We start from the raw sequence: 11,583 nt of genomic DNA on the forward strand, positions 1-11,583 counted from the left end.
TGTTTAGAGAAGACAAGTGATAGGCAGTGTACATACTGTAAAAATAAAATGTACTTTCACACGTCAGCTGATCTATTTCCAAATAACGGCTGCCTGCGTGTCACTGTTCAGTCTGTTTAACATTTAAATGTGAATATGTAGCCTTTAATGTAAAAGTGAATGTCTCATTTTTATCTCTTGGAAAAAAAAGAACGCCATATCGTTTTCATTAATCCATTAAAACAAATGTGGACAAAATAAAAACAGGATAATGCTACCTGGGGGGAAGGCCATTACTACAAATAGCAAGGTAATTGGGCATTTAATTGAACAATAGGCAGACGCTTAGTGTTCTGCGTCGCCTTCTGTGTAGAGGATTTTAATGAACATATGACATACTAACTTTTGAGATGGTTTTATAGTTGGAAACAATGTACGCATGAAAAGGAGGCAAAGGTGTCTTAATTCAGCACAAATTATTGCAAATTCTATTTACAAAGCAAATCTTCATATATATATATATTTTTTGGATTGGACAGGTGAAGAGTGACAGTAAATGTAAATAGGGAGACTGAGGTGGGGATGGTATGTAAAAAGGAGGCCACAGGTCAGAGTCGAGCCCTGAGCTACTGTGGTGGGGAAACACCCTCTGTACATGGGACACGTGCTCCACCAACTGAGCTATTAGGGTACCCCCGAATTTAAACTGTTTCTATTTATTTGAATTGCCTTTTTTTATTAGCTGGACAGGTGTAGAGTAGAGGGCAATAGGCAGAGAGAAGGAGGTTGAAGTGCAGAAAAGAGCCACTAGTCAAATTCAAACCTTAAGCCACTGAGGCGAGGACACAGCCTCTGTACATGGGGCACACACTCTACCAACTGAGCTGTTAGGGCGCCCCCCAAATTATTCCTTTTAAAATAAAAAAGTATAAACAAGTCGCAGAATGGAAGCTAATCAATGCACATCTTGTCTACCTGATGCATTTGTTTGTACCGACCTGTTTTATATTTGCATGCTGAAATATTTCAAATGATAATAAAAATATATATGTATATTGCAAGAGTAAATGTCTGCTTTATTTGCTCATATATACCATATTATGCATCATCGTCACTTAGTACTAGAGAAAAAAAAATCTCAGCAAGATATTAGAAAAATATAATGGGCAAGTAAGTGTACCATTCAATTCTTCAGTATTAAATAAAAATGGATTCAAGTCTTATTGCAGTGTCATTTTCAAATCCAGTACAGCGCATACACTTCATGGCAGGCGGGACTCGGCCCATGAATACAGTAAGTCTGGAAACGTTGTGGCCTCGGCCCGTCAGTCTCTGCCTCCACCGTCAATCGTGGGCTTCGTTCTTAGGAGAGAAATGCAAGTAGAGGTGGCTGTTCATTCGGTCCTGAGGAACCACGGTGTTGCAGAAAGCACATTGATTAGAGCTGCCGCTGCTGCTGCCGCTGCCACTCTGAGGCGTCGCCAGCTCTGTCCCCACGTCACTTGCATCACACAGCTCAGGGCTCCAGAGAGGCTGCAGAGTCGGGGCGAACCAAAGAAAACAATGTATTATTCATGCCCTAAACAATCCTTACACTCACTCTGTTCAAGCACTTGGCCTTCAAGTATCTGTTGCTTTAAGGAGATGTCCTCTGTCAAGCCAAGCGTCTGCACAAAATACTCAGCAACATTAAAGGCTATGCCCAAGTGTTTAATTATCTTCCTATTTATGTGTTCATCCAAACCATCAAAGCAGCCATTCCTGTTATAAAACACCAGTGTTGATCTAACCCAGGGATAGAATGGTATTATAATAACTGGAGCAACTTTTAGATCTTACTGCATGTCATTCACAATTTTTTTTTTTTTTTTTAAATTCGGCATTTATGCACATCAGCAAATAAAAAAAAATCACGTCTAACCATCATCCTTGTTTCATCAGATTCAGACACTGTAACGTGCTTCCATCTGGCTCACACTTTCCAGCAAAAGATGCCAAATATAACCAGAGCATCCATGCTTAAGTAAAAAAAGAATCAGCACACATTACACAGTAATACGTTTCAAGTTAAGCCAAGGGGATTTTTTTTTCTTCTTCTTCTTCTTTTTTTTTTTTTTTTTGGACTTCACACCGTTTCACTCCTCCATTAGCAAAGACCAATCAGAAACTGATAATTTGCTACTAGTTTTCTCAGACCTTCTCCTGTGATTCTCACCTGCTGGGGTCCCCGCACGCTCTCCTGGGAGAGCGAGGACGGTGTCGAGTGGGAGGGGGACGGAGGGTAGACAAAAGGCATGGGCAACTCCACGGGCTCCTCCTCTGTTAGCGCTGAGGGGACGCTACCGAGGGGCCGCTTCGTGGGCATGGTCAGACCAATTTGTCTCTCTGGAGCACTGTTCAGGAAGTCATATTCACTGTCCGCAGAGGGCGGGAATTTGACGCTGAGTTTGGTGAGAGAGTCTACTAAGTCCCTGTCCTCGGGGCTGGCACCGCGGGATGCCAGAGATGTGGGCGGGAGTGGGATATCCACTGCTGACCTCAGCGCTGAGGAAAAGGGTCTCTCTGCCTCTTCTGTACGGTCTGTGCACTGGATGGGCATGGAGAACCGCTGATCTGTCAGATGGAAGGAAAAAACATGAGTTTTTTTTTTTTTTTTTTTCCCCTTGCAGCTTTCTGTCTCTGTCAACATGTTCCAGCGCTGGCTTTGAAGACATCTGAGCTCGGATTTGAAAAGTTTCACACGTTAAAATGAAATCCGGGTTCTTTCAATGCGCACATAAGAGAAACATATTTTTAGCACACTTTTTTTTTCATTAATTATTAAATGAATAATCGTGCTATACTGTTAATTATACGGCTCACATCCAGAGCCAACATTATGCGTTTGTCAGTGGAATTATTAAATGTGTTTATCCACGCGTTATCAGCAGAGGTGGCCAGCCACGGTTCGAAAGGGCACCGAGGCTTTCATGTACAGCCCCAGTTAAGGTGTTGCCGTCTAATTATCTTAAAGAACAAAGCAAAAGCTCGTAAAGCCCATCAGTTGTTATGACACACACAAACCTATTTCAATTCAACACATCTTTTTTTTTTTTCTGCAAGTAATTGAATTAAGAAAAAGAAGTGAATTTGGTAAACATTAATATTACCATGCGACGTTTCATTTCCTCCGTGGAATCTTTTGAGGTGATCTTTTTGTCGTCTGGTCAGAGAGCGAATCTGCCGGAATTTCCCTTGAATCGCTTCAAATGCCTCCAGCATGTCCTGACTGACAAAACAAAGAATAAGAGTGAGAGAGAAAAAAATCCTTTTTTAATTTTACTGTAATGTCCATGATTTGCTTCTTCTTCTTCTTTTTTTTTCTTTTTTTTTTGTAAGTCTTTGTGCAAGGACAGACACCTACTAGTCAATACTGCTGCTGACTGGCATTTTAGGAGGAACAGCAACAGTGTCCATGTCCTCCTGAAAAAAAGAGACATTGAATTCATAGAGGTCATTAGCAACAATTATTATTCAGCGACATTTTGTTAACACAGCTGCAATTTCACTTCTTCATGTGCACGGGTGAAAAATGTTTTTCCTGGCCCTGTTAAATCATGAACATTAAAGCTGAGGCTGCTGGGTTGTGCAGCCATATTATCCTCTAGCACCATCTGGTGAAGTGAAACTGGATGCACCTTGTGTGGAGTAAAATACAGGCTGTGCTACTGCAGCAGCAGGGTGATCACAGGTTTCCCTCAATTGCATGAATCTTAAAAACAAAACAAAACAAAAAAATATGAATGGAGGCACGGTAGGATGATGAAAACATGTGGCCGTTAACTTCTGATCGAGGACAGAATTTTTTTCTTCACTATCATGTAAGCGTGTACGTCTAACCAACGGTCAGAAACACTGAAAAAATGTTGTATTTGTGGGCTGACTTCTGCTGATGTGAAAGAAAGGTAAGCTGAAGAGCGATGCTGAGGTCTCGCAGACACAATCTGAAGCCTCGCAGTCACAGCCACGTCCCATTTTGCAGCGCTGTTCCTTTAACATCCTCTTTGACACGAGGCATCGAGCAGAAGTACCGTCAGTGTTTACACATGAGAGGAAGCTGTGTGCACGCTCGTGCCTGATTTCAAATGCAAGAATCATATAGCAGGAAAAAGGATTACTGTTAACTGGATGACATTTAAACCCCCCTCCACAATTGCTCAAAGGTAACAAAAAGTCAGACAGGATTACATGATGGAACACACAACTGCCCAGCTACAACTAAAAGTGCCATTTTAAAAAGGAGATGGACACCAATTATTGACTATTCTGTTTAAGTTAGGTTACTTTTATCTATTTGTAGTTTGTTGTATCACATTTTTCCATGCATAGCCTTTGCAGGTATAAATTAGGTAGCAGTATGTGTGCTCTACTCTGTTATTTTCACATTATAAAGAAAAGTGAGGCTGAATCTCAGGGTGATTTTTTTTTTTCTTGCCACTTGCCTGTTAATGTGCATCAATGGCAATAAAGTTCAAAAGTGCGACATGGCAAACGTACCGGGAACTGTGTCCTGTATGCGCCGGCTCCGTCGAGGAGATGGTTGCAGGGCTCGCATTTCATATCTCCTTAGAAGCCAAAACAGTGGAAAAATTAAGAGTTTGCGGTGAGGCAGTGCTGGATGCAACAGATCACGGTGTCACTTATGAGAATCCAGTGCAACTTCACTGTCAACGTCAATGCAAGGGCAGGAGATTTTCCTGTCGGATCTCACTAACCTGTTGGCGGCCTCGCTGCTGATAACTTAGCTTCGAGTTTTGAAATCAACTGCTGCTGGTCCTCTATCTGCTTTTGAAGTTTCTGTGTGTATCGCTCATAATATTCAGTCTGAAAAAAACGAGGTTTGGATCATTTCAGTAGCACCGACACATCTGCAGTCTACGCCTTCTTTTCTAATACATGTATGACAGATTTAGTACTATTCAAACATGAATAAAATGAGTAAACAAACTATGAGTACATGAGCCACTATGTGACTTATCACTAGTGCAGTGCTGGTTGCATCTGGCCTTTGCTCCTCGTGTCGTTACCATTTGCTGCAGCTCCTTCTTAGCATTGTCCTTCTCGATGGAGACCTGGCGATAAGCTTCGAAAGCTTTGTTGAGTTGGTCTCCGATGTTCCTTTCCATGCCGTGTGCTCCACGATCATCACTGAAGCAGCAGACATGAGTCCTGCGACGGAAGTCCCGGAACGTTCAGTTCATTACAGAAACGCACTCACAAGTAAGGATGGGACGATAAAAGATGACAGATAACACACAGTCGCGATAAGTCGATCGTGTTGAAATTTCATCATCGGGGTAAATCGTGAATCGAGATAATCGTGAATATCCTCACATGGATGACTTGAAAAAGCTGCCTGGCTCACTGACATACGGGCCTATACTGGTTTCTTCATTAATGTTGAGCTGGCTGAGCCTGTCGTCATTGCCAACATACACACTTTATCCAGCACACAAACAAGTTTAATCTGTTCTGTGTAAATACAACTGGTTCCCTTTTGAAGAGCAACAGGGAGAGGAGGTCAGATCACCGTTTATTTATCCTTTGTTTATGTCAGAAAAGCATATAGGGGCACTACGTAGTTTTGGAGAAGAAATTAAAACTCAGAATTGTAATATTTACAATATAAAAAGGGTAATGATACGAACCCAGATATATATTATTTTTTACCATAACTTAATAAATGAGCTGTTCTCAGAGGAAAATAAGGTCCCCAGAACACTGTTTGGAGCTAGAAAGGTGGCAGGGTCCGCCACATATTAACAAAATGAAACAGCATGAAACTGTGTTGTCCTTTAAGGTCAGTTTGTCTGAGCATAAAGAATTCTTTGATTTGTTTCTCACTAAAAAGAGATGTGTGTCCTATATGTGATGCAATAAAAATATCTACTGCCAAACCAAATGTCAGATTTGAGTGACCACAATATATTTCAGTGGGATTTTAGTTTTCATTTTAAAGTTAGCAATAACAATATTTTGAAGATTATCAGGATAATATCCCATATATCGTAGCCTACACCCGTCGACTGCTGTAATGGGTTAGGGTTTTTGACTGGTGAAAAGAAGGGCATGGAGTTAGTTTGTCTTTTTTTTTGCCTGTTTTACGCTGTCTCAGCTTTTCTTCACACGTATTGAAAATATTAAAAAGACGTCAATAACTCCTTAAATTTATGCGACAAATGCTATGACAAAACTGACTCAGCACTCTTCCTGACCTGCATTCATTATCAAATAATGCATCAAATATCTGATTTATGGATACATTCTAATTCTGAATGAATTCAGTCCTCAGAGTTTGCAGTGTCACGGTCGATACATCTGTACCAGCTGCACTATCTTGCTCTCTATCCTCCCATAGACAGAGCTGACACACATTATTTTTTTCTCTCGTGCATTTGTTGCATTTTAACTTATTTTCTCACATTTCTGCTGCTGTAATAATACAAATTCCCCTGTCATGGAGCTAACAAAGCATTATCTTATCTCATCTTTTTATTATCAAAGTCCTCATCTAAACACATTTTTAAAAAGGCGATATTTAATGTTTACTAGTCTTGCTCCTGTTCTCCACTAGCCAAGACCAGGAAAGTCATACTTCACTGTAATGTTACTGCCTTGTTATATGTATCTTTTAATAAAAACCTTTTGTGCCCTGAGCGTTGTGCCATCTCTTCCCTGTCGTATCGAATATTGACATTTTCTTGAAGTATCGTATCGCCGTTAAAGAAACCAGTATCGCCAAAGAATATCGGCAGTTCCGGTGGAATATCAGCTTACGCGCAAAAGCACAAAAAAAAAAAAAGTGCATTCACATTTATAACAATCGATGCCTTGTTCTAGTCCTGGCTGTGCTGAGGATGTTGATGAGCGGCTGAGACACTGAAAAGCAATGACAAATAAATTAAGTCGCTCAATGCATTTTGCAGCTTCTTGCACAACTCCTAAACAGTCCTTACATTTGTGTTCAGTCAGTGCTGACTCTCAGACTTTCTGAGAAGCAGACAGAGGACATGTAGGAGATGATGGCAGTCTCACCCCTGGGGTGCCCATCAATAATGGATCAATCCTTCATAATAAATGTCACACCTACTAGTGATAATAGACACACACACACACACACGCACACACAGAGAGAGAGAGAGAGAGAGAGAGAGAGAGACTGCTCCTGGATGAAGCCTCAGTTAAAGCCCAACAGGCTGAGTCAGAAAAAGGACATTAACAGCAGCACACCGCGGCCGGTGGAGCACTTTAAAGTGTGACACCAGACCTATTCCAACGCAGTTCCGTGTTGTTTCAGCTCTATCTGACCGGTTAGCCATAGCTCATTCAACCGGTGGTGTGAAGCGACCGAGCAACAACGACTCCCCGGGTCACTTTACCTCGCCGCCGGAGAGAGTCCGTCCTCTTACCTTCATCCGAGGAACTGTTGCTCAAACGTCCACTTCTTTGGCTGTTTTATGACACCACCGCAGCGTCGTCGCCTAATCTTCAGATGCAAAGTTACGAAGCGCCGGAGAGGATATGGCAGTGTATGTTTTACATAGCCTAGTTGAGTTGGGAACTTCCCTCGGGGAATCCCCCTGCTCTGTAGACTTCCGCCTTCACTCGGCGCCGGCCAATCAGCGCGCGGCTCGGAGGAGAGCTGGGTGGTTAGCTGGTTGAGGGTTCTTCCAGCCTAGGCGTCTGCAAACCGACTGTCGTGCATGTGAAAACTGTCCCCAAACTAGACGTATTCTGTGCTCGTTTTCATTCTGCAGTGTTTATTCTGTAAGGTCGAGCGAGTTCCGTGAGATTGGAGTGTTAGAAATAAACAACCTGGGCAGGGTTGACCTGCTAGGAGGCCCCGGGGACCAACAGATGTACCGCAGGGGCCCCATGATGTTGTAATTCTGTCAAAACACCACTTTGTTTAGGATTATGTAGCGTGTCAGCATCAGGCATCTCTACGTGACACGTCTCAGCTCTGTACTTTGATGTGCATTGAAGGAATTATCAGAAAACAACTCACATGCAGCGAGTGTTTGGGAGTCTGTGAAGTTTCCTGGACATGAGGTTGGTTCTGTTGTTTGTCACAACAATTGCAGTGAAGCGCCACGCAGCAATATGCCGGCTCGTGATGACGTGACATTTGTCAGGGGTATGTGCCAAACAAACACGTTATCTCACATCTGGAGAGCCAGATTCGTAGGACAGCTCATCTCTGCAGCACAGCAGCACGTCATTATAATGTAGCTCTGTGACACATTTTACATTTTATGTTTTGTTCGATTTTCTTGATTCAAGTTATATTTTGTTTTACACCCTCAGTGGTTTTGATGTGCATTGATTAGAATTATCGCAAAACAATCGGCATGCAGTCATTGTGGGGCTCTGGAGGCCTTTGGGAGACTGGGAAGTTTCCTGCCTTGCCTGATTGGTGACAGGCAATTTAAGCACATTAGCGTAGCACCTTTAAAAGACAAGGCAATGCAAGTTTTTTTTGCATGACACATAAGATAAGTTATTTATTCGTCACAACGGTTGCATTGAAGCAGTCTTCAACACTCCTAGGCAGACAGACAGACAGACAGACAGACAGACAGACAGACAGACAGACAAGGGAAATTTAAACATCCAGTAGCTTATAGGAAACATGCAAAACACAAATGCAAACATATGATGAAGAGTACGAACAGAATATAAGGATAAAAAACACACATACAGCAATGAAGTGATAGTCTAGCTATCAGAGCTACCATAGAGTATGTGCAAACTGAGGAAGCTTAACTGCACAGGGGTAAAACAGTATATGTATTAAGTAAGTATCTAATTAACCACTTAAACTGGATAAATTTTTTTTAAAAACAGCGTAAGAATAAACTTAAACTCTTAACTTAACTTAAACTGATGATAGGAATTCGATGCAAATTGAGATATAAATATTAACAGAATCATTTTGTGTGCTGCATATAGAGACATACAACAATATGTTCAATAGAGAGAGAGACAAAGAATAAAATCTAAACTATAAATATTATTATTAGGTAGAGCGCTGTTCAGTATATGGAAAGACTAAAACTGTAATGTGGACTGTAAAAGATACAAAAGAACTAGATATAAACCTGGATTACCAGCACGGCAAATCACACACATGCCACATGAGCTCCAGGGTTTGCACCACTGAAGCCCATCATCAACATGATGGAGATGTAATCTTGTGGCCCCATGTGATCACATGTTGAAAAGCAACTTCAAGGATAAGGCTGGTGATAATGAATATTTTTCAGATTGTCAACACATCCAGTGAAAAGGCCATTCATCCCACTGGCAGCAAAGTCGGCCGTAGATAAACCCGCTTTGTATTGCAGGCTCCCATTGTGAAAACATGTCAGTGAGCCACACTCATTCCACTCATCTTTTTTTCTGTTACAATAAACACCAGTCAGTCCCACTTTCACCATATGAATTCTAGCCAGCACACCAGCTGGAACAAGTCCCCATGAAAAATACTATTTAATCAAGCCTTCCTGAAAAAATACTGAGTCATCTTTGTGAACAATGTTAACTGGTTAATTGTTCATTGGTTCTTGTCTTTTCGTGGAATTTGTTGACAGTAAGAGCCTTTGTCCGACAGAGAGTCTCAGGACTTGTAAATAAGTGAGTCAAGTGTAAATAACACAACGGTGATGCTGGCCGAGTTATATCAGGCAGCTTTCTGTTTCAGGTTCCTGGTAATGTGCATGCTGGCTGACCGTCACACTGTCATGGCTTACTGGGACACGTGAATGCAGCGGAGCCGTAACACTGTGCTCTGACTTCTGACTGTGGCTTCTCTTAACTGGTGTTTTTGTTTTTCTCTTTCTTTTTTTTACGTAAAACAGGCAAAAGACCAACCAACTCCATGCCCTTTCTTTCACTTGTCAAAAACTGCTACAGCAGTTAAGATGGGAACAAATCTGACCTCCCATAATCCCAGTGCAAGATATATGTAAATAAACAGTAGATTCTTACTTCTGTGTTCTGTGTGTGCACATGTGATATCTGTTAAAGAACTGAACACCACATGAACAGTGTTTAAAACAGCCAGCAGTGTGTATTGAACACACTTTGAGTACACTTTTACATCTCTGCAGCGTGATGGGACTTAGGTCAGCAAGAACAAGTTACTTTTTAATGTATGAATTGAATGAACCACAAAGGAGATGACATGCCTCGCTCCCATGCACATACAGAAGGATGACGATGGCTGCACAATCATGTTGTAATCATTTTGACAGATATTTAGTGGGAGTGATCACTGTTCTGTCAAAGTTTTCATTTGCACTGAAAACAATATGCCAGCTCATGGTGATGTGACACCTGTGGGGGTCTGTACCAAACAATAGCACGTTTTCTCACATCTGGAGATTTTTTTTTTTTTAGATGTTTTGTGACACATTTTACATTTTGAAATGTAAAAAAAAAAAAAGTGGATTTCAGTTATATTTTGTTCAATTGTGAAGCCCAACACATAGTCCATAGTTTTTGTACAAAATGAAAGCACAACTACTTTTCAGGCAAGATATTATCATCTGTTCCACATTACTCTTTGAAAACAACCACCACGAAGCGAAAAACTGCTCGGCCTACTTCTGGAAATGTTATCTGGCTTTCAACACAGTGGTTGGCCAGAGACACAACAAACACACAAGTGTGTGTACAGGTCTTGGGGAGTACTACCACATATGTTGGAAAACATCTGTAGTCTGATAAAGTGCCGTCAGCGATGTCACTCAGGGGCTATGTTGTATTGTGGGTAATGTAGGCGCCAGATTTTGTTTCATAATAGACTGTTCAAAGCAGGATCCAGAGATATCCCCTTTTTCACTCCACACATTCTTCTTCCTTTTCAAAACCGGTTTGCCTACATTACCCACAATGCCTCGGAGTGACTTCGCTATCGGAATTTTATCAGATTACATGCAGCTTCCTCTGGAGCCACAAAAGGCGTTATACTTCACATACGCAGCAGTGTTCCCCAGGCCTGTAAAAAACACATATAGAATTGGCAGACTAAGCCTTTAAAGCATGAGTTGGGTACAGAGCAGGACAGGAGCACACGTGTAAGCTCTTCCAGCAAATCTAAAAAAAAACCTAATATATTCAGGACAATTCTAACTGAACTATTACATCTACTTTTCATTACCAGTATCTAGAGATGTGCTTTGATGTAAACACAATTTAGACCACACAGGATTAGGTTGTTAAAGGACTCTGTAAAATGTGATATTAAGGCCTCATTATTTTACCTACAATCCTGTTAAAGACCTCTCCAGAGCCAAATCTTAAAACTTTGTAAGAAAGGAATGTAGAGTGATGATTTTACCCCTAATTCTACAAATAAACAAGAAAAACTTATTTTTCTGTCATACCATTAATGTTTGGCATGAAGCATGTACATCCAAATGTGAGAAAAAGCAGTAAATTCACTTACCCAGATCTAAGGGCCTTTTGTTCTGGTTCATTCCTTTCCACGTCACATAAAATAAGGGGTGAATATCTCTGACGTATATCCATAATATTCCGATGCACACCCTCACATTGCAC

At 41.3% G+C, this 11,583-nt stretch overlaps 1 protein-coding gene across 2 annotated transcripts; it reads right to left on the reverse strand.

The window, feature by feature from the left end:
- Positions 1–1,030: 1,030 nt before the first annotated feature.
- tank (TRAF family member-associated NFKB activator) lies at positions 1,031–7,609 on the reverse strand. 2 transcript variants are annotated; one of them, XM_037110406.1, is made up of 8 exons: positions 7,428–7,609; positions 5,046–5,187; positions 4,734–4,842; positions 4,516–4,583; positions 3,383–3,441; positions 3,129–3,247; positions 2,195–2,592; positions 1,031–1,512 (listed from the first exon to the last, which is right to left on the reverse strand). In XM_037110406.1, the coding sequence occupies exons 2-8, from the start codon at positions 5,142–5,144 to the stop codon at positions 1,324–1,326; spliced, it is 1,041 nt and encodes a 346-aa protein (XP_036966301.1). In that variant the 5' UTR covers positions 5,145–5,187; positions 7,428–7,609; the 3' UTR covers positions 1,031–1,323. The 2 variants fall into 2 exon arrangements, with proteins under 2 accessions (XP_036966301.1, XP_036966302.1); XM_037110407.1 differs by lacking the exon at positions 7,428–7,609 and having other exon boundaries at positions 5,046–7,419.
- Positions 7,610–11,583: the final 3,974 nt, after the last annotated feature.

This window comes from Acanthopagrus latus, chromosome 9, assembly GCF_904848185.1.
Source record: "Acanthopagrus latus isolate v.2019 chromosome 9, fAcaLat1.1, whole genome shotgun sequence".
NCBI classification, from domain to species: Eukaryota; Metazoa; Chordata; class Actinopteri; order Spariformes; family Sparidae; genus Acanthopagrus; species Acanthopagrus latus.